The sequence below is a fragment of the Paramisgurnus dabryanus genome, chromosome 19, assembly GCF_030506205.2.
Source record: "Paramisgurnus dabryanus chromosome 19, PD_genome_1.1, whole genome shotgun sequence".
In the NCBI taxonomy this organism is placed as follows: Eukaryota; Metazoa; Chordata; class Actinopteri; order Cypriniformes; family Cobitidae; genus Paramisgurnus; species Paramisgurnus dabryanus.
In genome coordinates, this window is record NC_133355.1 from 31,760,288 (window position 1) to 31,787,843 (window position 27,556).

At 43.9% G+C, this 27,556-nt stretch overlaps 1 protein-coding gene and 16 non-coding genes across 17 annotated transcripts; all 17 read right to left on the reverse strand.

The window, feature by feature from the left end:
- Positions 1-3,657: 3,657 nt before the first annotated feature.
- Positions 3,658-3,730, reverse strand: trnaf-gaa (transfer RNA phenylalanine (anticodon GAA)). Its single transcript has one exon. It is a non-coding gene; the product is annotated as a tRNA-Phe (tRNA).
- Positions 3,731-3,811: 81 nt separating this feature from the next.
- On the reverse strand, positions 3,812-3,885 carry trnai-aau (transfer RNA isoleucine (anticodon AAU)). Its single transcript has one exon. It is a non-coding gene; the product is annotated as a tRNA-Ile (tRNA).
- Positions 3,886-3,975: 90 nt separating this feature from the next.
- trnap-ugg (transfer RNA proline (anticodon UGG)) lies at positions 3,976-4,047 on the reverse strand. The gene has a single exon. It is a non-coding gene; the product is annotated as a tRNA-Pro (tRNA).
- A 1,312-nt stretch (positions 4,048-5,359) lies between these two features.
- trnap-agg (transfer RNA proline (anticodon AGG)) lies at positions 5,360-5,431 on the reverse strand. The gene has a single exon. It is a non-coding gene; the product is annotated as a tRNA-Pro (tRNA).
- An 872-nt stretch (positions 5,432-6,303) lies between these two features.
- On the reverse strand, positions 6,304-6,375 carry trnaq-cug (transfer RNA glutamine (anticodon CUG)). The gene has a single exon. It is a non-coding gene; the product is annotated as a tRNA-Gln (tRNA).
- Positions 6,376-6,490: 115 nt separating this feature from the next.
- On the reverse strand, positions 6,491-6,563 carry trnaf-gaa (transfer RNA phenylalanine (anticodon GAA)). Its single transcript has one exon. It is a non-coding gene; the product is annotated as a tRNA-Phe (tRNA).
- A 1,613-nt stretch (positions 6,564-8,176) lies between these two features.
- Positions 8,177-8,248, reverse strand: trnap-agg (transfer RNA proline (anticodon AGG)). Its single transcript has one exon. It is a non-coding gene; the product is annotated as a tRNA-Pro (tRNA).
- An 872-nt stretch (positions 8,249-9,120) lies between these two features.
- trnaq-cug (transfer RNA glutamine (anticodon CUG)) lies at positions 9,121-9,192 on the reverse strand. Its single transcript has one exon. It is a non-coding gene; the product is annotated as a tRNA-Gln (tRNA).
- A 262-nt stretch (positions 9,193-9,454) lies between these two features.
- Positions 9,455-9,528, reverse strand: trnai-aau (transfer RNA isoleucine (anticodon AAU)). Its single transcript has one exon. It is a non-coding gene; the product is annotated as a tRNA-Ile (tRNA).
- Positions 9,529-10,984: 1,456 nt separating this feature from the next.
- trnap-agg (transfer RNA proline (anticodon AGG)) lies at positions 10,985-11,056 on the reverse strand. Its single transcript has one exon. It is a non-coding gene; the product is annotated as a tRNA-Pro (tRNA).
- Positions 11,057-12,381: 1,325 nt separating this feature from the next.
- Positions 12,382-12,453, reverse strand: trnap-agg (transfer RNA proline (anticodon AGG)). The gene has a single exon. It is a non-coding gene; the product is annotated as a tRNA-Pro (tRNA).
- Positions 12,454-13,325: 872 nt separating this feature from the next.
- Positions 13,326-13,397, reverse strand: trnaq-cug (transfer RNA glutamine (anticodon CUG)). The gene has a single exon. It is a non-coding gene; the product is annotated as a tRNA-Gln (tRNA).
- A 262-nt stretch (positions 13,398-13,659) lies between these two features.
- Positions 13,660-13,733, reverse strand: trnai-aau (transfer RNA isoleucine (anticodon AAU)). Its single transcript has one exon. It is a non-coding gene; the product is annotated as a tRNA-Ile (tRNA).
- Positions 13,734-15,189: 1,456 nt separating this feature from the next.
- Positions 15,190-15,261, reverse strand: trnap-agg (transfer RNA proline (anticodon AGG)). The gene has a single exon. It is a non-coding gene; the product is annotated as a tRNA-Pro (tRNA).
- An 872-nt stretch (positions 15,262-16,133) lies between these two features.
- trnaq-cug (transfer RNA glutamine (anticodon CUG)) lies at positions 16,134-16,205 on the reverse strand. The gene has a single exon. It is a non-coding gene; the product is annotated as a tRNA-Gln (tRNA).
- A 262-nt stretch (positions 16,206-16,467) lies between these two features.
- On the reverse strand, positions 16,468-16,541 carry trnai-aau (transfer RNA isoleucine (anticodon AAU)). Its single transcript has one exon. It is a non-coding gene; the product is annotated as a tRNA-Ile (tRNA).
- A 7,696-nt stretch (positions 16,542-24,237) lies between these two features.
- On the reverse strand, positions 24,238-26,694 carry LOC135780037 (uncharacterized). Its single transcript, XM_073812672.1, has 5 exons — positions 25,764-26,694; positions 25,589-25,672; positions 25,461-25,501; positions 24,348-24,482; positions 24,238-24,249 (listed from the first exon to the last, which is right to left on the reverse strand). Exons 1-5 carry the CDS (start codon positions 26,653-26,655, stop codon positions 24,238-24,240), a joined length of 1,164 nt encoding a protein of 387 aa, XP_073668773.1. The 5' UTR covers positions 26,656-26,694.
- Between the last annotated feature and the right edge of the window lie 862 nt (positions 26,695-27,556).

A 27,556-nucleotide genomic window follows, 5' to 3' on the forward strand; every position in this document is an offset into this window, starting at 1 on the left:
ACTAGTGTTCAGGATTTCTTTGCCACAAGGAAGTACAATGACAACTCCCCAGAGCAACGTAGCAAAGAGGAGGGGATAGCGCAGTGGATAGGCCGCACAGGACTCCCAGCACGAATTGTCGAAGATGAGGAGTTCATCGCCATGATGGCAAAAATGGACAAAAAGTTTAAAGTGCCAAAAAGACAAAAAATTTTAAACCTGATTGACCAAATTTACAAAGAAGAGAAAGAAAAGATCAAACAAAACCTGGCCACAGCACGCAGAATAACTACAGGGTTGGATATTTGGACTAAAAAGGGGTTGACAGCATCTTTCCTGGGAGTCAGCGCCTGTTACTTTAACCCTGAGAACAAAAAGGCTGAACACAAACTCCTGAACCTTAAGGAGATGGTTCACCCTCACACTGCAGTGTCGATTAGTACACTTGTGGAGGAGTCAATGGAAGAATGGGGGATCCCTAGAGAGAAGGTCCTCACAACTATTACTGACAATGGCAGCAATATGGTGGCTTCGTTCCACACACATGCAGAAGTTCCCACAACTTCTGAAGAGGACTCCGAGGTGGAGCACGACAATGCCAATGATGAATATGAGCATCAGGAAGGGGAGGATGACAGGTAAGGCAAATCTGTATATGAAACTATGCAATTAATTTAGAATCAGCTTTATTGGCCAGGTTTGCATATACAAAAAGGAATTTAACTGCATTTAGTCTTTGCTCTTAAATCTTAAAGGGATAGATCACCCAAAAATGAAAATTCTGTCATCATTTACTCACTCTCATGTTGTTACAAACCCCCATAAATTTCTTTGTTCTGATGAACATAAAGGAAGATATTTTGAGAAATGTTTGTAACCAAACCGTTGGTGGCCCCATTTACTTCCATAGTATTTTTTTTCCTACTATGGAAGTAATTGGGGTCCACGAATGGTTCAGTTACAAATATTTCTCAAAATATCTTCCTTTGTGTTCATCAGAACAAAGAAATGTATGCGGGTTTGTAACAACATGAGAGTAAGTAAATGATGACAGAATTTTCATTTTTGGGTGAACTATCCCTTTAATTCATTAAACATTTATGTAACTGGTCATATATTCTTTCTGAATAAAAAAGTAATTACATAGAAAATTAAAAGATTAAAAATTATGCTGTTAATATATTAAGCATTTATAAAACTGGTCATGATTTAATTTTATATACATAAAGACCAAATAAGTTCATAGGAACTTAACTACTAGAACTATTTCATCTGGTTCAATAATTTAATGCTAAAATGGTTAAATATGTACATTTGTTTTTATTATTTCCATGTAGATATGACTACGGAGCCATAGAGAGGACCCCATGTGTGGTTCACACCATACAGCTTGTCGTGAATATGGTCCAGAAGGAACCCCCAATCCGAAGGCTGTTGGAGAAAGTAAGGAGCTTGGTGAACAAATTTAGGAAGTCATCTGTCGCCACAGAGCGGCTGCTGCAGAAGTGTGCTCTGGTTCTGGTAAAAGACTGTCCCACCAGGTGGTCAAGTTGCTTTGCTATGATTTCACGCTGTCTTGAAGTCAAGGAGCACCTCACAGCTGTGGCTGAGTCCATGGGCTGGGACAGCCTGCAGCCCAGTGAGTGGCAGAAGATTGGGTTGCTGAGAGACCTTCTTCTGCCATTTGCAGAGCACACTAAGTCACTTGAAAGTGACACTCAATCACTTTCCCTTGTTGTGCCAGCACTCCTGGATCTCAAAAACCACCTGTCAGAGGTCTCGCTTGCACATGGGCGAACCTACAAAGATGCAGCTACTCTGGCTCAGAAGATGCTGTCCAACATGGATAGGCGCTTTAGTTTGTTTCTTGACATAACGGCTGACAACTTCTCACCACTTCCTGCAGCAGCATGCTTTGTGGACCCTTGTGTAGCTGAAACCATTCTGGAAAATGATGACAACGAAGTACAGAATCTTGTCAGAAAGGCAGAGGACTACATTGCTTATCTTGTGCCACAAAGAGTGCAAGTACGAGAAGAAGAGCAGTTGACTGATGATGAGCAAGTCACAAATGAGGGTACAGAACCTCCAGAGTCAACCCCTGCAAAGCGGCGTAGATTTAAATTCTTTAGTGCTAATCATCCATCGAGGCCCAAGACAGCCAAGACAACAAACATAAGGCAGGAGATTTTAAAATATAAAGAGCACCTGTCCGAGTTCCACCAGACTGCTGCTACCAGTGCTGAGGTTGAGGAATCCGGCATCGAGTATTGGTTAACTCAATGTTGTTCCACTGTGTTTCCAACACTTAAACCTCTGGCCTTGGACCTCCTGGCGATGCCAGCCTCTCAGGCATTTACAGAGAGGGTCTTCAGTGTAACTGGTTACCTATCTTGTGGCCGCAGAAACAGGGCTAGGACCATTTTGGAAAGAAGCGCTTTCCTCAAAGTAAACAAGCCTAAGTAGTTAATGGCTGGCCTAAACAGACATGCAAGAAGCATGCATGTAACATTTCAAATATCCATGCAAAAACTGCTGCTCCTAAATTGTTGATTCTGATTTGGTTGTAAAGACTTGTTTTTTTCTTTTTCTGAACAAATATATTAAGATAAGTTCAAGCCAACACAGTGTTAACAACCGAGCTGAAAGCTAAAGGTATGTAGACTTTTAACCGTTTGACAAATGTTGGTTTTATGTCAATCAAACAAATACTCTATCTGTGCCAGGCAGGCACCAGAGAAAAAAAATCAGATGTCAAAAATATAGCCAAAGAGTAATGTGTACAGGACAGTTTGTCTTAAAATAACCAGGTTACAATTTATGTAGACACACACATTTTATTATCATTTTTTAGTATGTTAATTAATTTAATTTGATAATTTGTAGCTCGAGCATTCAAGCACCTTTTTTCTCTTCAATTTTTAAAGAGATAATTTTTTTCTGGCATTGTCATGTAATGCTATTTTATTTATTGTTTTTTATTTATTGTTTTTTATTTATTTTATTTAAATTTATGTGTGTGTGTACTTCTAACATGTTTGGTTAAAATAAATATGTTGTAAGTTCAAATCAGAGCGTCTTCCATGTCTGGAATGCATGTATTCTTGAGTCTAGGTAACAATAATATTATAATAAGATAACCTTGTTTAAAATGGGTTTGGCTAAAAAACATTTTGGTTACGCCTACACTACTAGGTACTTATAGTGTATTGATTGGGTTAAATAGAATTGCATTACTTAAAAGAGACTAAAATAAAATTTTCAATGACTAAAAATGTCATCAGTTTTCGTCGACTAAAACTAGACTAAAATGTCATCAGTTTTCGTCGACTAAAACTAGACTAAAATGGTCATGTATAAGTCTGACTAAAATAAGACTAAAATACCCAGACTTTTAGTCGACTAAAACTGACTAGACTTAAAAGAGTGTGAACGTGACTAAAACTAATAAAAACTAAAATGGAAGCTTGACCCAAGGACTAGACTAAAACTAAAATTAAAACAGGCTGCCAAAAACAACACTAATTCAGAGTCCAGAGTGCTAACCATTACACCATGGAACCACGGTTTGCTTTTGCACCTGACTCCCTGGGTCACGGAGAAAAGGACACTCTGACAGGGACTGTCAGGTAAGCCGTAGTGAGTCGGCTAAACAAAACCTTAAGAATTGCCCCTGATTGCCGAAACCCGGGATTGAACCAGGGACCTTTAGATCTTCAGTCTAACGCTCTCCCAACTGAGCTATTTCGGCCCGAACGGCTTATGTGGCAGAAATGTCCACGAGAAATCACACCATTAAAGCGGTCAGCCAGAGGAGGTAGAATAAAACACTTGGCCCGTACGGGGATCGAACCCGCGACCTTGGCGTTATTAGCACCACGCTCTAACCAACTGAGCTAACCGGCCACACGTTTACATGAGGAACTGCGCATGTCTCTGACAAGACTGACATGAATGTTTCATAGTGTAGCAGCAACAAGAAGCAAAGCAAGAGATGGGCTCGTCCGGGATTTGAACCCGGGACCTCTCGCACCCAAAGCGAGAATCATACCCCTAGACCAACGAGCCAAGGCGTACTACATCGTTGCTATGCCGCTGTGAAACATGTGACCACAACATAGTCACCATGTCCTCAGGCAGTTCCTTGGGATGGGCCTGTTGGGTCCTGCTACTCTGATTAGCCACAATGAGCCAACCTGCCCTAGTGTTGGGCTGGTGTCAAAATAAGCACTTATCGATATAAGTACATGTTAATTGCTTGAAATTTGAAATGGTGTGAAAGAACTTGACTGGTCTGCATAAATCCCAGACCTGTACCCAGCTGAACACCTTTGTTATGACTTACAGGCTCTGAGCCAAACACTCATCACCCAATCCTATCAATGATTTGTTCCCAGGCTCACAGTCATTTCTGCACAGAAAAAGCCCTTTTTGCAAAACTGCTGCAGCATAGATGGAAACAAAGTACTGTGACAAGGTCTGTATTGTACAGCATTAATATTTGTTTTGTTTGGCAAAACTGGAATAGTTAAACATGTTAATTTATTCTTAACGCCATTTCAGCATCTATGGGTATATTCATGGCGAGAACTGGTTATTGGCAACGCCAGAAATGCAGGTTAGGTGAATTGGAGATGTCAAATTGCCCTTCCCTCGGTATGTGTCTGTGTATAGATCAAGGTGTGTATAGTTTTTGTACTGTGGAAGGAAACCCAATAACGCAGTGCCCAGAGTAATTCCACGTTGACTCAAGGGGAACATGTAAACTCCACACAGAATGGCCTCCTGACCCAGCCAGGGCTTGAACAGGAGACCTTCTTGCTGTGAGACAACAGTGCTCTGTTTGGGATGGCCACTGTGTTGCCCCAAACATCTTTATTAGAAGGGGCATCCCAATACTTAGTGTACGTTGTAACGTCAAGTAACATCTAAGAAGCCATGTCTTTATCACATTTTCCAAGTGTTGATTTTAGATTGGGAGAAAATTCTGATGAATCATCCGTAAACTAAATTGGACACCATGCATCACTAGCCTGGTTCTATATTTAACTCTCATAGCTTCAGGCACATCAGGGTACCTACCCAGGCCCAGTAGACAGGATGCTTTGCCTTTCCTGGCCAGGAGGGAGTAGGACGAATAGCCTGGTTCATTTTTCATGTTGAGTCAATTGTGTTGCTTGAAATTAACTCATCGTTTGTTAAAACAGCAAGCCCTCTGGCAGAAAGGGATCGTCTAGGTTATTCTACACACAGTCCGCCTCGGACACGGTATCTACATGGAAATCCCAAAGGCAGAGGCGCCTCTGACGTCCCTCTACTGCCCGGACTGCCATACACAATGGTGTTGTGCGTTAAAGCTCCGAGAGACGAGTTTAGAGGTGGGCTCGTCCGGGATTTGAACCCGGGACCTCTCGCACCCTAAGCGAGAATCATACCCCTAGACCAACGAGCCAATCGGGCAACCCCACCGGCCCCCTGGGAAACATTTTTCCAGCACGTAGCAGCCAGCTTCCAAAAAGCCAAAGCAGTCACGCGTTAGGCGTAAGGGGAATTAGCTCAAATGGTAGAGCGCTCGCTTAGCATGCGAGTGGTAGCGGGATCGATGCCCACATTCTCCACGTGGTTGACACTTGTTGCTAAATTCTCTGATGTTACAGACCCGCGGCGTGCCCTCTCTGTGGGTGCTTCTGCGGTTCACACTTGCAGAAAAGGGCTTCACTTTGGCTCCAGATTTTACATTTTGCCTCAAAAAGCCAACAGGTCCCAGTGTCGGTCCTCAGTATGGCACCTGAGCACACACATGAACGTCTTCTATAAGGATGTTACTTCACAAAGCAACATGGAGCTTTACATTCCAAGAGCGTTTTGTTGCCATTAAAAATTGGAATCACTTTCTTTCTATGTTCATTTGTCTTCCTGTCATTTCTGGTAAGGTATTTTTATTGCATTTCATTATCAGATTGTACATGTGAGCTGTGTGTTTCCTTTGGCCTGTACACATGAGCTGTGTGTTTTCTTTAGCCAAAACGTCGATGGATTTTTCATTTATCCTAAGGTTTCGTACATGTTTAATTTGCTTCCTTGTAATGTGCTTGTGGTTGCTGAAATTTGGCACATTGTGTCTTGTTGGCCCACCGTCAGGGTGAACAGAAAACAGTGCTCAATGTTGCTTGAATTAACTCGTTTTTCGTCTACAGCCTGAGTGCTCTGGTAGAAAGGCTTAAAGGGCGGGGGATTGTTTTGGGGGTAACAAACACTGTTCCCGGGGTAACAAACACTGTTCCCTTGGACACGGTTCTGCTTGGAAACCACAAAACATCCAATAGGTCCCACCGAGATTTGAACTCGGATCGCTGGATTCAGAGTCCAGAGTGCTAACCATTACACCATGGAACCACGGTTTGCTTTTGCACCTGACTCCCTGGGTCACAGAGAAAAGGACACTCTGACAGGGACTGTCAGGTAAGCCGCAGTGAGTCGGCTAAACAAAACCTTAAGAATTGCCCCTGATTGCCGAAACCCGGGATTGAACCAGGGACCTTTAGATCTTCAGTCTAACGCTCTCCCAACTGAGCTATTTCGGCCCGAACGGCTTATTTGGCAGAAATGTCCATGAGAAATCACACCATTAAAGCGGTCAGCCAGAGGAGGTAGAATAAAACACTTGGCCCGTCGTGGGAACGAACCCGCGACCTTGGCGTTATTAGCACCACGCTCTAACCAACTGAGCTAACCGGCCACGCGTTTATATGTGGAACTGCGCATGTCTCTGACAAGACTGACATGAATGTTTCATAGTGTAGCAGCAACAAGAAGCAAAGCGAGAGACGGGCTCACCCAAAGCGAGAATCATACCCCTAGACCAACGAGCCAAGGCGTACTACCTCGTTGCTATGCCGCTGTGAAACATGTGACCACAACATAGTCACCATGTCCTCAGGCAGTTCCTGGGGATGGGCCTGTTGGGTCCTGCTACTCTGATTAGCCACAATGAGCCAACCTGCCCTAGTGTTGGGCTGGTGTCAAAATAAGCACTTATCGATATAAGTACATGTTAATTGCTTGAAATTTGAAATGGTGTGAAAGAACTTGACTGGTCTGCATAAATCCCAGACCTGTACCCAGCTGAACACCTTTGTTATGACTTACAGGCTCTGAGCCAAACACTCATCACCCAATCCTATCAATGATTTGTTCCCAGGCTCACAGTCATTTCTGCACAGAAAAAGCCCTTTTTGCAAAACTGCTGCAGCATAGATGGAAACAAAGTACTGTGACAAGGTCTGTAGTGTACAGCATTAATATTTGTTTTGTTTGGAAAAACTGGAATAGTTAAACATGTTAATTTATTCTTAACGCCATTTCAGCATCTATGGGTATATTCATGGCGAGAACTGGTTATTGGCAACGCCAGAAATGCAGGTTAGGTGAATTGGAGATGTCAAATTGCCCTTCCCTCGGTATGTGTCTGTGTATAGATCAAGGTGTGTATAGTTTTTGTACTGTGGAAGGAAACCCAATAACGCAGTGCCCAGAGAAATTCCACGTTGACTCAAGGGGAACATGTAAACTCCACACAGAATGGCCTCCTGACCCAGCCAGGGCTTGAACAGGAGACCTTCTTGCTGTGAGACAACAGTGCTCTGTTTGGGATGGCCACTGTGTTGCCCCAAACATCTTTATTAGAAGGGGCATCCCAATAATTAGTGTACGTTGTAACGTCAAGTAACATCTAAGAAGCCATGTCTTTATCACATTTTCCAAGTGTTGATTTTAGATTGGGAGAAAATTCTGATGAATTATCCGTAAACTAAATTGGACACCATGCATCACTAGCCTGGTTCTATATTTAACTCTCATAGCTTCAGGCACATCAGGGTACCTACCCAGGCCCAGTAGACAGGATGCTTTGCCTTTCCTGGCCAGGAGGGAGTAGGACGAATAGCCTGGTTCATTTTTCATGTTGAGTCAATTGTGTTGCTTGAAATAAACTCATCGTTTGTTAAAACAGCAAGCCCTCTGGCAGAAAGGGATCGTCTAGGTGATTCTACACCCAGACCGCCTCGGACACGGTATCTACATGGAAATCCCAAAGGCAGAGGCGCCTCTGACGTCCCTCGTTGACATTCCTCTACTGCCCGGACTGCCATACACAATGGTGTTGTGCGTTAAAGCTCCGAGAGACGAGTTTAGAGGTGGGCTCGTCCGGGATTTGAACCCGGGACCTCTCGCACCCTAAACGAAAATCATACCCCTAGACCAACGAGCCAATCGGGCAACCCCACCGGCCCCCTGGGAAACATTTTTCCAGCACGTAGCAGCCAGCTTCCAAAAAGCCAAAGCAGTCACGCGCTAGGCGTAAGGGGAATTAGCTCAAATGGTAGAGCGCTCGCTTAGCATGCGAGAGGTAGCGGGATCGATGCCCACATTCTCCACGTGGTTGACACTTGTTGCTAAATTCTCTGATGTTACAGACCCGCGGCGTGCCCTCCCTGTGGGTGCTTCTGCGGTTCACACTTGCAGAAATGGGCTTCACTTTGGCTCCAGATTTTACATTTTGCCTCAAAAAGCCAACAGGTCCCAGTGTCGGTCCTCAGTATGGCACCTGAGCACACACATGAACGTCTTCTATAAGGATGTTACTTCACAAAGCAACATGGAGCTTTACATTCCAAGAGCGTTTTGTTGCCATTAAAAATTGGAATCACTTTCTTTCTATGTTCATTTGTCTTCCTGTCATTTCTGGTAAGGTATTTTTATTGCATTTCATTATCAGATTGTACATGTGAGCTGTGTGTTTCTTTTGGCCTGTACACATGAGCTGTGTGTTTTCTTTAGCCAAAACGTTGATGGATTTTTCATTTATCCTAAGGTTTCGTACATGTTTAATTTGCTTCCTTGTAATGTGCTTGTGGTTGCTGAAATTTGGCACATTGTGTCTTGTTGGCCCACCGTCAGGGTGAACAGAAAACAGTGCTCAATGTTGCTTGAATTAACTCCTTTTTCGTCTACAGCCTGAGTGCTCTGGTAGAAAGGCTTAAAGGGCGGGGGATTGTTTTGGGGGTAACAAACACTGTTCCCGGGGTAACAAACACTGTTCCCTTGGACACGGTTCTGCTTGGAAACCACAAAACATCCAATAGGTCCCACCGAGATTTGAACTCGGATCGCTGGATTCAGAGTCTAGAGTGCTAACCATTACACCATGGAACCACAGTTTGCTTTTGCACCTGACTCCCTGGGTCACGGAGAAAAGGACACTCGGACAGGGACTGTCAGGTAAGCCGCAGTGAGTCGGCTAAACAAAACCTTAAGAATTGCCCCTGATTGCCGAAACCCGGGATCGAACCTTTAGATCTTCAGTCTAACGCTCTCCCAACTGAGCTATTTCGGCCCCAACGGCTTATTTGGCAGAAATGTCCATGAGAAATCACACTGTTAAAGCGGTCAGCCAGAGGAGGTAGAATAAAACACTTGGCCCGTACGGGGATCGAACCCGCGACCTTGGCGTTATTAGCACCACGCTCTAACCAACTGAGCTAACCGGCCACGCGTTTACATGTGGAACTGCGCATGTCTCTGACAAGACTGACATGAATGTTTCATAGTGTAGCAGCAACAAGAAGCAAAGCGAGAGACGGGCTCACCCAAAGCGAGAATCATACCCCTAGACCAACGAGCCAAGGCGTACTACCTCGTTGCTATGCCGCTGTGAAACATGTGACCACAACATAGTCACCATGTCCTCAGGCAGTTCCTGGGGATGGGCCTGTTGGGTCCTGCTACTCTGATTAGCCACAATGAGCCAACCTGCCCTAGTGTTGGGCTGGTGTCAAAATAAGCACTTATCGATATAAGTACATGTTAATTGCTTGAAATTTGAAATGGTGTGAAAGAACTTGACTGGTCTGCATAAATCCCAGACCTGTACCCAGCTGAACACCTTTGTTATGACTTACAGGCTCTGAGCCAAACACTCATCACCCAATCCTATCAATGATTTGTTCCCAGGCTCACAGTCATTTCTGCACAGAAAAAGCCCTTTTTGCAAAACTGCTGCAGCATAGATGGAAACAAAGTACTGTGACAAGGTCTGTATTGTACAGCATTAATATTTGTTTTGTTTGGAAAAACTGGAATAGTTAAACATGTTAATTTATTCTTAACGCCATTTCAGCATCTATGGGTATATTCATGGCGAAAACTGGTTATTGGCAACGCCAGAAATGCAGGTTAGGTGAATTGGAGATGTCAAATTGCCCTTCCCTCGGTATGTGTCTGTGTATAGATCAAGGTGTGTATAGTTTTTGTACTGTGGAAGGAAACCCAATAACGCAGTGCCCAGAGTAATTCCACGTTGACTCAAGGGGAACATGTAAACTCCACACAGAATGGCCTCCTGACCCAGCCAGGGCTTGAACAGGAGACCTTCTTGCTGTGAGACAACAGTGCTCTGTTTGGGATGGCCACTGTGTTGCCCCAAACATCTTTATTAGAAGGGGCATCCCAATACTTAGTGTACGTTGTAACGTCAAGTAACATCTAAGAAGCCATGTCTTTATCACATTTTCCAAGTGTTGATTTTAGATTGGGAGAAAATTCTGATGAATCATCCGTAAACTAAATTGGACACCATGCATCACTAGCCTGGTTCTATATTTAACTCTCATAGCTTCAGGCACATCAGGGTACCTACCCAGGCCCAGTAGACAGGATGCTTTGCCTTTCCTGGCCAGGAGGGAGTAGGACGAATAGCCTGGTTCATTTTTCATGTTGAGTCAATTGTGTTGCTTGAAATTAACTCATCGTTTGTTAAAACAGCAAGCCCTCTGGCAGAAAGCATAAAGGGATCGTCTAGGTGATTCTACACCCAGACCGCCTCGGACACGGTATCTACATGGAAATCCCAAAGGCAGAGGCGCCTCTGACGTCCCTCGTTGACATTCCTCTACTGCCATACACAATGGTGTTGTGCGTTAAAGCTCCGAGAGACGAGTTTAGAGGTGGGCTCGTCCGGGATTTGAACCCGGGACCTCTCGCACCCTAAGCGAGAATCATACCCCTAGACCAACGAGCCAAGGCGTACTACCTCGTTGCTATGCCGCTGTGAAACATGTGACCACAACATAGTCACCATGTCCTCAGGCAGTTCCTGGGGATGGGCCTGTTGGGTCCTGCTACTCTGATTAGCCACAATGAGCCAACCTGCCCTAGTGTTGGGCTGGTGTCAAAATAAGCACTTATCGATATAAGTACATGTTAATTGCTTGAAATTTGAAATGGTGTGAAAGAACTTGACTGGTCTGCATAAATCCCAGACCTGTACCCAGCTGAACACCTTTGTTATGACTTACAGGCTCTGAGCCAAACACTCATCACCCAATCCTATCAATGATTTGTTCCCAGGCTCACAGTCATTTCTGCACAGAAAAAGCCCTTTTTGCAAAACTGCTGCAGCATAGATGGAAACAAAGTACTGTGACAAGGTCTGTAGTGTACAGCATTAATATTTGTTTTGTTTGGAAAAACTGGAATAGTTAAACATGTTAATTTATTCTTAACGCCATTTCAGCATCTATGGGTATATTCATGGCGAGAACTGGTTATTGGCAACGCCAGAAATGCAGGTTAGGTGAATTGGAGATGTCAAATTGCCCTTCCCTCGGTATGTGTCTGTGTATAGATCAAGGTGTGTATAGTTTTTGTACTGTGGAAGGAAACCCAATAACGCAGTGCCCAGAGAAATTCCACGTTGACTCAAGGGGAACATGTAAACTCCACACAGAATGGCCTCCTGACCCAGCCAGGGCTTGAACAGGAGACCTTCTTGCTGTGAGACAACAGTGCTCTGTTTGGGATGGCCACTGTGTTGCCCCAAACATCTTTATTAGAAGGGGCATCCCAATAATTAGTGTACGTTGTAACGTCAAGTAACATCTAAGAAGCCATGTCTTTATCACATTTTCCAAGTGTTGATTTTAGATTGGGAGAAAATTCTGATGAATTATCCGTAAACTAAATTGGACACCATGCATCACTAGCCTGGTTCTATATTTAACTCTCATAGCTTCAGGCACATCAGGGTACCTACCCAGGCCCAGTAGACAGGATGCTTTGCCTTTCCTGGCCAGGAGGGAGTAGGACGAATAGCCTGGTTCATTTTTCATGTTGAGTCAATTGTGTTGCTTGAAATAAACTCATCGTTTGTTAAAACAGCAAGCCCTCTGGCAGAAAGGGATCGTCTAGGTGATTCTACACCCAGACCGCCTCGGACACGGTATCTACATGGAAATCCCAAAGGCAGAGGCGCCTCTGACGTCCCTCGTTGACATTCCTCTACTGCCCGGACTGCCATACACAATGGTGTTGTGCGTTAAAGCTCCGAGAGACGAGTTTAGAGGTGGGCTCGTCCGGGATTTGAACCCGGGACCTCTCGCACCCTAAACGAAAATCATACCCCTAGACCAACGAGCCAATCGGGCAACCCCACCGGCCCCCTGGGAAACATTTTTCCAGCACGTAGCAGCCAGCTTCCAAAAAGCCAAAGCAGTCACGCGCTAGGCGTAAGGGGAATTAGCTCAAATGGTAGAGCGCTCGCTTAGCATGCGAGAGGTAGCGGGATCGATGCCCACATTCTCCACGTGGTTGACACTTGTTGCTAAATTCTCTGATGTTACAGACCCGCGGCGTGCCCTCCCTGTGGGTGCTTCTGCGGTTCACACTTGCAGAAATGGGCTTCACTTTGGCTCCAGATTTTACATTTTGCCTCAAAAAGCCAACAGGTCCCAGTGTCGGTCCTCAGTATGGCACCTGAGCACACACATGAACGTCTTCTATAAGGATGTTACTTCACAAAGCAACATGGAGCTTTACATTCCAAGAGCGTTTTGTTGCCATTAAAAATTGGAATCACTTTCTTTCTATGTTCATTTGTCTTCCTGTCATTTCTGGTAAGGTATTTTTATTGCATTTCATTATCAGATTGTACATGTGAGCTGTGTGTTTCTTTTGGCCTGTACACATGAGCTGTGTGTTTTCTTTAGCCAAAACGTCGATGGATTTTTCATTTATCCTAAGGTTTCGTACATGTTTAATTTGCTTCCTTGTAATGTGCTTGTGGTTGCTGAAATTTGGCACATTGTGTCTTGTTGGCCCACCGTCAGGGTGAACAGAAAACAGTGCTCAATGTTGCTTGAATTAACTCCTTTTTCGTCTACAGCCTGAGTGCTCTGGTAGAAAGGCTTAAAGGGCGGGGGATTGTTTTGGGGGTAACAAACACTGTTCCCGGGGTAACAAACACTGTTCCCTTGGACACGGTTCTGCTTGGAAACCACAAAACATCCAATAGGTCCCACCGAGATTTGAACTCGGATCGCTGGATTCAGAGTCTAGAGTGCTAACCATTACACCATGGAACCACAGTTTGCTTTTGCACCTGACTCCCTGGGTCACGGAGAAAAGGACACTCGGACAGGGACTGTCAGGTAAGCCGCAGTGAGTCGGCTAAACAAAACCTTAAGAATTGCCCCTGATTGCCGAAACCCGGGATCGAACCTTTAGATCTTCAGTCTAACGCTCTCCCAACTGAGCTATTTCGGCCCCAACGGCTTATTTGGCAGAAATGTCCATGAGAAATCACACTGTTAAAGCGGTCAGCCAGAGGAGGTAGAATAAAACACTTGGCCCGTACGGGGATCGAACCCGCGACCTTGGCGTTATTAGCACCACGCTCTAACCAACTGAGCTAACCGGCCACGCGTTTACATGTGGAACTGCGCATGTCTCTGACAAGACTGACATGAATGTTTCATAGTGTAGCAGCAACAAGAAGCAAAGCGAGAGACGGGCTCACCCAAAGCGAGAATCATACCCCTAGACCAACGAGCCAAGGCGTACTACCTCGTTGCTATGCCGCTGTGAAACATGTGACCACAACATAGTCACCATGTCCTCAGGCAGTTCCTGGGGATGGGCCTGTTGGGTCCTGCTACTCTGATTAGCCACAATGAGCCAACCTGCCCTAGTGTTGGGCTGGTGTCAAAATAAGCACTTATCGATATAAGTACATGTTAATTGCTTGAAATTTGAAATGGTGTGAAAGAACTTGACTGGTCTGCATAAATCCCAGACCTGTACCCAGCTGAACACCTTTGTTATGACTTACAGGCTCTGAGCCAAACACTCATCACCCAATCCTATCAATGATTTGTTCCCAGGCTCACAGTCATTTCTGCACAGAAAAAGCCCTTTTTGCAAAACTGCTGCAGCATAGATGGAAACAAAGTACTGTGACAAGGTCTGTATTGTACAGCATTAATATTTGTTTTGTTTGGAAAAACTGGAATAGTTAAACATGTTAATTTATTCTTAACGCCATTTCAGCATCTATGGGTATATTCATGGCGAAAACTGGTTATTGGCAACGCCAGAAATGCAGGTTAGGTGAATTGGAGATGTCAAATTGCCCTTCCCTCGGTATGTGTCTGTGTATAGATCAAGGTGTGTATAGTTTTTGTACTGTGGAAGGAAACCCAATAACGCAGTGCCCAGAGTAATTCCACGTTGACTCAAGGGGAACATGTAAACTCCACACAGAATGGCCTCCTGACCCAGCCAGGGCTTGAACAGGAGACCTTCTTGCTGTGAGACAACAGTGCTCTGTTTGGGATGGCCACTGTGTTGCCCCAAACATCTTTATTAGAAGGGGCATCCCAATACTTAGTGTACGTTGTAACGTCAAGTAACATCTAAGAAGCCATGTCTTTATCACATTTTCCAAGTGTTGATTTTAGATTGGGAGAAAATTCTGATGAATCATCCGTAAACTAAATTGGACACCATGCATCACTAGCCTGGTTCTATATTTAACTCTCATAGCTTCAGGCACATCAGGGTACCTACCCAGGCCCAGTAGACAGGATGCTTTGCCTTTCCTGGCCAGGAGGGAGTAGGACGAATAGTCTGGTTCATTTTTCATGTTGAGTCAATTGTGTTGCTTGAAATTAACTCATCGTTTGTTAAAACAGCAAGCCCTCTGGCAGAAAGCATAAAGGGATCGTCTAGGTGATTCTACACCCAGACCGCCTCGGACACGGTATCTACATGGAAATCCCAAAGGCAGAGGCGCCTCTGACGTCCCTCGTTGACATTCCTCTACTGCCATACACAATGGTGTTGTGCGTTAAAGCTCCGAGAGACGAGTTTAGAGGTGGGCTCGTCCGGGATTTGAACCCGGGACCTCTCGCACCCTAAGCGAGAATCATACCCCTAGACCAACGAGCCAATCGGGCAACCCCACCGGCCCCCTGGGAAACATTTTTCCAGCACGTAGCAGCCAGCTTCCAAAAAGCCAAAGCAGTCACGCGTTAGGCGTAAGGGGAATTAGCTCAAATGGTAGAGCGCTCGCTTAGCATGCGAGAGGTAGCGGGATCGATGCCCACATTCTCCACGTGGTTGACACTTGTTGCTAAATTCTCTGATGTTACAGACCCGCGGCGTGCCCTCCCTGTGGGTGCTTCTGCGGTTCACACTTGCAGAAATGGGCTTCACTTTGGCTCCAGATTTTACATTTTGCCTCAAAAAGCCAACAGGTCCCAGTGTCGGTCCTCAGTATGGCACCTGAGCACACACATGAACGTCTTCTATAAGGATGTTACTTCACAAAGCAACATGGAGCTTTACATTCCAAGAGCGTTTTGTTGCCATTAAAAATTGGAATCACTTTCTTTCTATGTTCATTTGTCTTCCTGTCATTTCTGGTAAGGTATTTTTATTGCATTTCATTATCAGATTGTACATGTGAGCTGTGTGTTTCTTTTGGCCTGTACACATGAGCTGTGTGTTTTCTTTAGCCAAAACGTCGATGGATTTTTCATTTATCCTAAGGTTTCGTACATGTTTAATTTGCTTCCTTGTAATGTGCTTGTGGTTGCTGAAATTTGGCACATTGTGTCTTGTTGGCCCACCGTCAGGGTGAACAGAAAACAGTGCTCAATGTTGCTTGAATTAACTCCTTTTTCGTCTACAGCCTGAGTGCTCTGGTAGAAAGGCTTAAAGGGCGGGGGATTGTTTTGGGGGTAACAAACACTGTTCCCGGGGTAACAAACACTGTTCCCTTGGACACGGTTCTGCTTGGAAACCACAAAACATCCAATAGGTCCCACCGAGATTTGAACTCGGATCGCTGGATTCAGAGTCTAGAGTGCTAACCATTACACCATGGAACCACAGTTTGCTTTTGCACCTGACTCCCTGGGTCACGGAGAAAAGGACACTCGGACAGGGACTGTCAGGTAAGCCGCAGTGAGTCGGCTAAACAAAACCTTAAGAATTGCCCCTGATTGCCGAAACCCGGGATCGAACCTTTAGATCTTCAGTCTAACGCTCTCCCAACTGAGCTATTTCGGCCCCAACGGCTTATTTGGCAGAAATGTCCATGAGAAATCACACTGTTAAAGCGGTCAGCCAGAGGAGGTAGAATAAAACACTTGGCCCGTACGGGGATCGAACCCGCGACCTTGGCGTTATTAGCACCACGCTCTAACCAACTGAGCTAACCGGCCACGCGTTTACATGTGGAACTGCGCATGTCTCTGACAAGACTGACATGAATGTTTCATAGTGTAGCAGCAACAAGAAGCAAAGCGAGAGACGGGCTCACCCAAAGCGAGAATCATACCCCTAGACCAACGAGCCAAGGCGTACTACCTCGTTGCTATGCCGCTGTGAAACATGTGACCACAACATAGTCACCATGTCCTCAGGCAGTTCCTGGGGATGGGCCTGTTGGGTCCTGCTACTCTGATTAGCCACAATGAGCCAACCTGCCCTAGTGTTGGGCTGGTGTCAAAATAAGCACTTATCGATATAAGTACATGTTAATTGCTTGAAATTTGAAATGGTGTGAAAGAACTTGACTGGTCTGCATAAATCCCAGACCTGTACCCAGCTGAACACCTTTGTTATGACTTACAGGCTCTGAGCCAAACACTCATCACCCAATCCTATCAATGATTTGTTCCCAGGCTCACAGTCATTTCTGCACAGAAAAAGCCCTTTTTGCAAAACTGCTGCAGCATAGATGGAAACAAAGTACTGTGACAAGGTCTGTATTGTACAGCATTAATATTTGTTTTGTTTGGAAAAACTGGAATAGTTAAACATGTTAATTTATTCTTAACGCCATTTCAGCATCTATGGGTATATTCATGGCGAAAACTGGTTATTGGCAACGCCAGAAATGCAGGTTAGGTGAATTGGAGATGTCAAATTGCCCTTCCCTCGGTATGTGTCTGTGTATAGATCAAGGTGTGTATAGTTTTTGTACTGTGGAAGGAAACCCAATAACGCAGTGCCCAGAGTAATTCCACGTTGACTCAAGGGGAACATGTAAACTCCACACAGAATGGCCTCCTGACCCAGCCAGGGCTTGAACAGGAGACCTTCTTGCTGTGAGACAACAGTGCTCTGTTTGGGATGGCCACTGTGTTGCCCCAAACATCTTTATTAGAAGGGGCATCCCAATACTTAGTGTACGTTGTAACGTCAAGTAACATCTAAGAAGCCATGTCTTTATCACATTTTCCAAGTGTTGATTTTAGATTGGGAGAAAATTCTGATGAATCATCCGTAAACTAAATTGGACACCATGCATCACTAGCCTGGTTCTATATTTAACTCTCATAGCTTCAGGCACATCAGGGTACCTACCCAGGCCCAGTAGACAGGATGCTTTGCCTTTCCTGGCCAGGAGGGAGTAGGACGAATAGCCTGGTTCATTTTTCATGTTGAGTCAATTGTGTTGCTTGAAATTAACTCATCGTTTGTTAAAACAGCAAGCCCTCTGGCAGAAAGCATAAAGGGATCGTCTAGGTGATTCTACACCCAGACCGCCTCGGACACGGTATCTACATGGAAATCCCAAAGGCAGAGGCGCCTCTGACGTCCCTCGTTGACATTCCTCTACTGCCATACACAATGGTGTTGTGCGTTAAAGCTCCGAGAGACGAGTTTAGAGGTGGGCTCGTCCGGGATTTGAACCCGGGACCTCTCGCACCCTAAGCGAGAATCATACCCCTAGACTAGAGATGCGCGGTTGGCGGTTACAGCCGCGGACTCCGCGGATAAACCGCGGATCGGGCGGATGACGTGACGAAAAATAATATTTTAATTAGATTCGGGCGGGTGGCGGATCGACTGCTTGTTAGCTGTGTCCTTCTAAGCATGCAACCTTAAAAGGTGAGCACTCTGTCTTTCAGGGTAGCAGCCTCAGAAGTTCTCGAAGAGAACTGAAATGAGACGGTCTAGCCTTCTGAGGACCCATAATTTGCGTCACCTGTTGCACGCGCCCCCAGTAGCCCCCACCGCGCCTGTCAGCAGAAAACAGCGGAGACATTTCTGACTTATTAAAATAAATATGTAATCAAAAATATTAATTTATTTTAGAAAATATGACACATTGATGTAGATTAAACTATTCAACAGTATATCAAATAATCAACCTTATGTTGCAAATATACGCAACATAAACAGAATAATATTAACACAAAACATAACTTATAATACTAAAACAGTGACAAGAAAAAGTTTTCTAATACACTTTTATTTAATAAAGGTTTTAATTGTTTGGGATAGCCTCGGCATGTTAAGAATCCATTCGTTCTATCATTAACAGCGCAGAGAAATGAGGACGCATTTTGACATAGCTCTTATCAACGCCTCAAAAAATGAGAATTAAAAACAAAGGAAATAGAAGGTCAGAAAAGGTTTGCCTGGAATAAGTTTTACAAAGTGGTAAATCAGGATGACACCAGTGCAGACTATGTAATTTGTGCGTTTAATTTAGGCATTACTGATTTATTTATTTATTTTTGTCCCGTGTGCGCCGATCGGAGACTGAGTTCACTGCTGATATTCTAGAGCTTTCTAGTCTCGCGGCTGTCATCACATCGCCCAGTCAGCGGATGGCGGGCGGGTGCGGTTTTGAAAACTGGTCAGAAACGTTGGTGCGGATGGATGGCGGACGGATGATGAGTTTTGTGATGCGGTTGCGGATGAAATAATAGCCCATCCGCGCATCTCTACCCTAGACCAACGAGCCAATCGGGCAACCCCACCGGCCCCCTGGGAAACATTTTTCCAGCACGTAGCAGCCAGCTTCCAAAAAGCCAAAGCAGTCACGCGTTAGGCGTAAGGGGAATTAGCTCAAATGGTAGAGCGCTCGCTGAGCAAAGGAAGGGGCCCAATCTTTGCGCCCCCACACGCAAGCGAAAAAGACGCAAAAAGCGGGTATGCGGCGCCAGATTTCACCTGCAACAATATTCTGGATATTTTCCTCTGCGTTATGTTATGTTACAGTAGTTTTAGTTATATTTGAAACAAGTCACCCTCCGCGGGCTGGACTCGAACCCGTGGTCTGCGTGACGAAGTATCCAACAAATCCTTACAAAAAATGTACTGTAGTAAAACCATGGTTACCACAAAATAAACATGGTTTTGCTAATAGTAAACAATACACCAAAAAGCATGGTTTCTACGCTTTTACAAAAAAAACATGGTTAATTTAACCGCGCAACTATTTAGTTATCTATATGGCATGTCATTATATTGATTGATATTTATTATTTTGTGTCTATTATTTTTTTAAAGAACATTACCTGTTTATATAAAAATGAATAAAAACCATACTACACTTTTACCACAAAAATATGGTTAATTTAACTATGCCTATTATCTATGATCATTATATTGGTTGATATTAATAATTTTGTGTATATTATTATTTAAAAGAACATTACCTGTTTATGTTTATATAAAAATTTATAAAAAGCATGGTTACTACACTTTTACCACAAAAAAACATGGTTCATTTAACTGTGCCTCTTTTAGTTATGTACTATGACATATCATTATATTGATTGATATTCATTATTTTGTGTATATTATTTTGTATAAAATATTACGTGTTTATAAGGTAATGAAAGTAAGGTAAATTTGTATGTTTTTTATGTTTATATAAAAATGTTTCTTTAAAGACGTGTTTTTGTGTGGCATATGATTTGATTGATATGATTTTTCGGATTTATTTATCAGATCCACAGACACTTCAGATGTAAATTTTTTTATAAAAATAAATACACACAAATATTGAAATGATCACACACACACACACACACACACACACGCACAAATATGTACAATATATACAGGAAAGATGTTATTTATTGAGGTGGTGGAGTTTGACATCTTTCTTGCTGGCGCTGCTCTGCCAACCATTCCTCTAAAGATTTGCCATTTGAGGCACGCAAACAAAATGTGGCATTACCATATCGGCTATGGCCAAACTCTTTCGTTTTGGGCTGCCCACATTTGCTGCACGTGTTAAAAGTAACCCCTCGCACATACTTCCTCTTCTGGACACCACTTTCATTCTCCACAGCCCGTCGGCGCCTGTTCCTTTGGGTGTAACGGGACACAGGAGCAGCAGACGCCGGAGCAGGGGGAGCTGGGACTGCACTGGATGTCGAAGCACCAGAAGGTGGAATCACCACTGACACAGTCATGTCTGGATTAAAGACTACTGTGCCAAACGACAACCCCGGTGCTAAAATGTGCTGCATAACTCCTGATGCTGTGGGGGCAGGTGCGATGGGTGCTAAAATGGGCTGCACAACTCCTGATGCTGTGGAGGCAGGTGCGATGGGAAACTCCCTGGTGGCAGCAGCTGGCTTTCGACCTGGTCGCAGAAGAGGAGCCTGTCCTCCACGATTTGGTGGAAGGAAAAATTGATGGTTTGGGCCTGATGTTGATGGTACTTTATTCAATTTTTCCCTCGGTGGAGGCAGGTGTGTATTAGCCACAGCAATTGGGTTAGATGGAGTCAGACCCTGACCGAGGACGCCCATTTCCAGTCTATTCTTCCACTTACGAAACCTGAAAAAATAAATTTTTATTATATATATGTGTGTAAGTATTCAGTTAATTTGAAGCGAATGATGTGCCTTGCTTACCACTGAGTGAGTGTCCTATGGTTTATCTCAAACAGCTGGATCGTTGTTTCATCCATCAGGGTTGGATTGTTAACCACCAACTCTCGGATGTGGTGGTAATCTGAAATAACTTTAGACCACCTGGGGATGCAAACTCCATCTTTCTTGGTTGACGACTTGTGTAAAGCACAAAGCTTCATACAAATGGTGTTAACCAAGCGGTTGGCATCGGGCCACTGCCCTGGACCCCCAGGATGTCCAATCAGACACCGTTTTACACTCTCGACACCTGGTGTGACTCCAGACCGCTTCGGTGCCTAATAGCGCCCATGTGTCAGCTGAGGCTGATGTCGAGGCTGATAGTTGACCCGCTGTTTGTCGAAATCTAGGAGAGCTTTCCACAGCTGGATGGCCTCTGTCACCTGCTGGTCAGTAAGGTAAGGAGCCTCACGAAGACCCACCAGGAAACCAGCCAAATCCAGGACCTTGTCCCACCCAGCGATGCCATCGGGTCCAATGACTGCTCCCTAGTAAATGCAGATTTATGTGAATTTATGTGGAGTAAAATGAGATTAATTAGTTTTTTTTTCAATTGCTATCAAGCATTGTTTTAGGTCAATACTAAGAGGGCATTTAAAAACTGTACACAGTCAAAACCTGTCAAAGCAGGAACAAGCAACTAACCCAACAGGGTTGGACGTCTTATTAATGTCACAGTGCGGTAAAGAGGTTAATGTGATCCATCAGTTCAATGCATTCAATATCCACATCTTTCAAAATTCTTCTGTCATTTATGCTTTATTACTTGCAAAACACAATGTATTATGTATACTATGTACATTTCTCAAATGCTAACACACTGCTTTTGAAATTGTTATAAACATTTTTAAAAGAATGATGGCAAATTCCATGCATTTCTCCAGTAATTGTTTTAAAAATATAGAGAATTGTAGCAGAAAATGAAATAGTAATCATTCTAAGCTAATTGCAGTTTTACTTGAAAGCCAACCCATGTGTTCTGCTCTAGTCTCATTACCATGATTTACAGTATTAAAAGGGGATATCTTGGAACTTATTTAGCAATTTTGCAATATGGATCAAAAAGACAGGTTGGTAAGGAAAGTAGATTGGTTCAGAGAGGGAGAGTATGTGGAAGAATGCTTGTTAGCAATTAAAAAAAAGACCTTAAAGTGTCTTACCTGAGCCTCGTCGGAAATACTGCTTCCAGTGTCAGATGGCTGTGACAGCACTGAATGGGCAGGGGCAAGATGCTGTCGTTCTCCACCAGGAGATGATGATGTGGACGGCTCAGCCAGTAACACATCAGCCATCGATGCTGGGGACTGATGCAAAGGCAAAGATGAGGGGCTGTTTTCAAGATAACGGCAAGGGTCATCCTCATACAGCACTGGAACTGTGATGTCCTCCATGATCTCTTCCTCAAACCCCTCATCTTGCAGGTCCTGATCATCAACTTCCTCCACCAGCCTGTCTTCCTCCTCTGGGTTCTGGAGCACTGGAGTAAGTGTTTTGCCAGTCTGGCTGTAAAGGTACTCCATTCCCAGCAATTCACCTACAAGAATAAAAAAAGTTAGTCATTTGTCTAGTACATTAGTACACTAAATATATAACTTAGTAGAATATTACAAAAGAACAAATTATTGAATTTCTTGCCTGTATATGCTCCAGGAGGGCGATAGCGCTCATCCCAGGGCTTTCCGAAGACAGTTCGGGAAAGCTTGTCCACAGCCTCTTTCATGGCACTGCCATATGTCCGGATGGAGGACGCTCCTTTTATGGCATCTTCCATCCTGTCATCATTCCAGCGCATCAAGCCCTCAAGAAGATAAGCCTGAAAATGTGCATCACTGGCACTGGTTCCTAAAAGTCAGATCAACAAAAATGGTTTTATGTGTCACACATGTTCAAGATATGTGCTGCACATGAGGTGCTATGTAATTACATAAACAATTATTGGTATTATAACCAGAGTTACTAGTGACTGGTAAGACAGCTTTGTCAATGCTTATGACATCAGAAAAGACCTGTAATATTACTGTAGAGTGTGACATTTATTAATGTGACATTACTTTAAAGAAATATTTTTAATCCATATGTATGTAATACCTGGAATAAAAAATAAAACGGTTTAGGTGGAGGTGGAATGATTCCAAAGAGGTAGAGCCACGGGCACATCTGTAGCAGCACAGTTCCACACCGCCTTTCTTCAGTGTCCCTGTCTTCGTGTAGAGGGGAAAGTTCTCAGGGTCTTGGATACACTGTACGTGCTTACGCTGTTCTTTCCAAATCTGCTGGATCCATTCATGGTCCAGCAGAGGAACTCCCAGAGTGTCTTTACCACTCGCACTGTCAAACAGATCAACCAGAGATCCAATCAATCTGGTGGTCTCCTCCACACCCCTGGTCCTCCTCCGGCAGTGCAGTGCCAACTCTCTCGGGGTAATGCGGGCACTCAGCGCCTTTCCTGAGATGTGGCCAGCCTTCTTTGCTGCCAGCTCACCCTCCTTTGCACTGTGAAGAGCAGCCACATCATCTGGATCCCACTCAAAGATGCACATGGACAGACGTGCCATGAAGATCCCATAGAGCGGATGAGCCTCTGTCGTGACACCTGCAGCAAATCGCCGCATGAAATGCCAGATGTCAAGGCGCACTTCAAGCTCATCCCACTCCGAAAACATGACATTCACCTGAGACTTGCCATGAAGACTGCAGCAATCTCTGTCCACATACATCACTTTCGGGGCTGCCTCTCCTGCCTCTCGGTAGCCTTTCATTAGGCCAGCTGCCATAGGGTGCAGTCCATGTCCCTCTGCGGCTGTCAGCACAGAGACAAGGACTTGGCCATGTTCGTTTCCTACATTTGTGCACCAGGCAGCTGTTCCTGCAGCAGCACCGGCAAGTTTCTTTGTGACCTATTGCAAAAAATAAAATAATTAAAAACTGTGTACACACACATATCCATATGGCAAATTTCTGGATACAGGGATGTGTTACCTTCTTTGTGGAGTCCATCTTCAGAACACAGCCCAAGACAGATGTAATTTTGGCTTTGACCTCGTGCAGTCGCCCCAGAACATCCCTGGCGTACACGGCTAACAGCCACTTAGGTTTAGGTAGGGCAGGTAAAGAGGGAGGCTCCGCAAACACAGGTGGTTGCACAAGGAAGGACCTTGTAAATGGTTCACAGGCAGTCAGGTACTGAAGGACACGCTGTGTCCTCTCCCTCATCATCCTCAGCACCCGGTTGTCACATGAGTATCTAAAAAACAACAGTATAATCATGCAAATGCTTTGTTTGGTAAAAAAAAAATCACAAATTAAAGTGCCTAATAATGAATGATTGTCATTATGAATTACCTGTATGTCAGCAAAGCTGGAAACTGACTGCGTTGGCCCATATCCAGTGAACTGGAAGCTCAGCTGGTGGTGGATGATGTGGAAGACCTGGTGCTTTTGCTGTTTCCGCTGATGGAGACGGACCAGAACAGGTCTCTGAGTGAATTAAAACAAAAATAATATAAGGATGAATGTTGCATTTCATAGTAAAATACCACAAAGCAGCCCACAAACAGTCGGCGAAGCAGAATTTTGGACAAGTATTAATAATTATTAGGATTAGATTTAGGAATAACAGTGAGGAAAATGGTACTAGTGTTAAGAAGCAAAGAACCCAGTGTACACTTTATTAATGTAAGATCCCAGCAAGCAATTTTGGCTAAAATAAGGCAGAATTTGGGCTGCTCATGAAAGTCTAACAGATGTCTAACCATAGCACACAAATAGATGATACATATAAAAGAAATGAAAGCAAACACCTTGAACACCTGTTGACTTTGCTTACATAATGGAATATCATACATCTCAAAGTTATTTAGGCAAGAACAGCATGAAAATGTATTCAAGGTTATTTTAGGGTAGAAGTGGATTAATCATAGCTGGACTACATTGGGTTTCGGTTTTTGCTTGCTGGGATAAAATGTTGATGTGTAAATTAGATAGAATGGAGCAAGGATATGAGGCGTGGTGAATTTAGTATAAATGAATGATGCCCACAGACATGAAGCATGCACACAGACACATTAAGGAAAAGATGTTCCTCTAATAATTACAACAATGATCCCAACCATCCTGTCTGCTTAGGTGGAGCTAAAGAGTGAGTGAGAAGTGCAAGCGGTGTGAAGAAGTTATGCAGTGATTGTTTAACAACGGGTACGTTCGGAAACCCAAATACACTGACACCTTTAAACATCCTTATGGTTTCGAAGAAATGCGCTCAAAGCATACATCCAGCTTGAGGCAAGATGTGACATAATTCTGTATTGTAAACAAAAAATTGTTAAAAATGTTGATTATTTAAAAAAAAATGCTTCTGCTTTTGCATTTTCATAAAAACATTCTTATAATATTTGCATCTGTGTCATATGCCACACCTGTATTTATCTGTGCTTCACATTGTGATGCAGCAAATACCAGTTCCTCATCATCATCTTCAGCAGTGGAAACGGAAGTGCCTGGAGCAGAAATAATAATAAAACTGTTATTATGTTATGTTGTTCACCGTAAACTTATGAGACAAATTTATGTAAGATGGTGCTTACCAGTAGTGAAAAGCTGCCTTCGGGTCAAATGTGTGGCTGGGGGTTCTGCTGCTGGAGGAGGTAAAGTGGACTGCAGTAATGGATCTGGAAACAAAAAACAAATTTGCCATAATGATACATAAATACATGTAAAACCGCTGTAAGGAAAATTCTATATTCACACAGTCCTACTCACAGTGTTTCACTGGTGACATGAGTTTTCTCGCCAGGTGAGAAGGAGACAAATGTTTGCCACGCATCAACAGCGCTTTCACAGTGGCGCTCTGCTGTACACCAGTTTGGATGGCTGCGGGTGAAGGTGCAGAGACACTGGAGGTTGCACGTGGACGTACAGAGGCACTGGAGGTTGCAGGTGGAGGAACAGAAGCACTGGGGGTTGCAGGTGGAGGTGCAGAGGCACTGGAGGTTGCACGTGGACGTACAGAGGAACTGGAGGTTGCAGGTGGAGGTGCAGAGGCACTGGAGGTTGCAACTTGAGGTTCAGGCTGGCATACACGGGTGCCCACAGCAGACGCCTGTCTTTTCAAGACATACGTCTTGAAAATGGCCATGTTGGTGTTGGGGTTGGCATTTGCCTTTACCAGGTACCTGATGAGGGCTTGGGCCTGCTTGCTCTGGTCCTCATAAACTTCCTTCATGAACCGGCCCTGGAAGTCACCAAACTCCACCATCAAGCAGCCTTGGTCTCCAGTTGCATGGGCTTCTGCTTGCATTTCCTGCTTTCTCTTATACTTCTCCGCTTCTTCTGCCATCTCTCTAATAAGAGAAGTATACTGCAGGTACAGCTGTTTGTTTTCTGACAGCGGGGTTGGATGGGCTTTCTCACTGGAACTGCTAAGCACCAAATACACTGCATACCCCAGAGAGTTTTCCAGGAGCCATCTAAATCGCTGGCCCTGGTACTTCCCAAACTGAAGTTTGCAGTGGGCCAGTACTAAAAACTGGTCACTGGGGTCTCCACCATTTGTGCTGACAAAAGATCTAGCCTCTGCCAGCACCTCCTCTTTACTTTTGGCCCTTCCGGACTCAAGCTTTTCTAGGCGCTTTGCCTCTGCTGATGGTGCCATGAGGAGTCGGCTTGATGTTGCCGATTGCCGTTGAAAAACCGGATACGCATACATTTTCTGAAATGAAAATTAGAAAGAGACTATTACCTCTAGCAATCTGACGTTAAGTGTGTAATGGTAATTTAATAAGCTACATGTAAACCATATTACTGTGGTAATAAATATGGCTATGACCATAAACTGGCTTGCTGATGAGTTTTCTAAAGGGGAAGGAATCTCGGATACCGTGTATAAAATATGTCAATATAAGTCAAATATTAAGTCTGAAATTTACTTCTATTTCCAAAGCTGTCGTCTTAAACATCACCATTCTAGGGGCCTAGAAGAATCTAAAAAACAAGCCTTGTGCATGATAGAGAATAATACTAAGTAATTTAAAGTTGGTTTGATACCTTTATGCCAAACAGTATTGTAGTTTATGTGTTTATGCATATCTGACGTACGTTACTGCATTAAAGTTGATTTTATATTTGATATTCATTTAAATAATAATAATTCGTTTGACTCTAGCATTTGCTGTTTTTATTTAATCAATTAAATAATTTATCAATACGACCCAATGGCAGAAGGATGACAATTTTTTCCTAATAATATCCTTTCATAGCACATAAAAGACATATTACCCCAAAAGGGTCCTTGCGCTATGAAATGGATATTTTTAGGAACGTTTATCTTTCATCCTCCTGTCATGAGGATATTGTTACATATCATTTATGAAACCACAGTTATCTCTTATTGTTTTGGACTGAAATCCGAGAGTTAAACTTTAATGAGTATGAAGCCGAATGTCTAATGAATGTCATGACATTTGCAAACGTTAAACTAACGTGAACTTAACCACCGTGTTAAACTGCACAGAAAAAAAAACATGTCCAATGCATGCTAGACAGCTATATAGGCT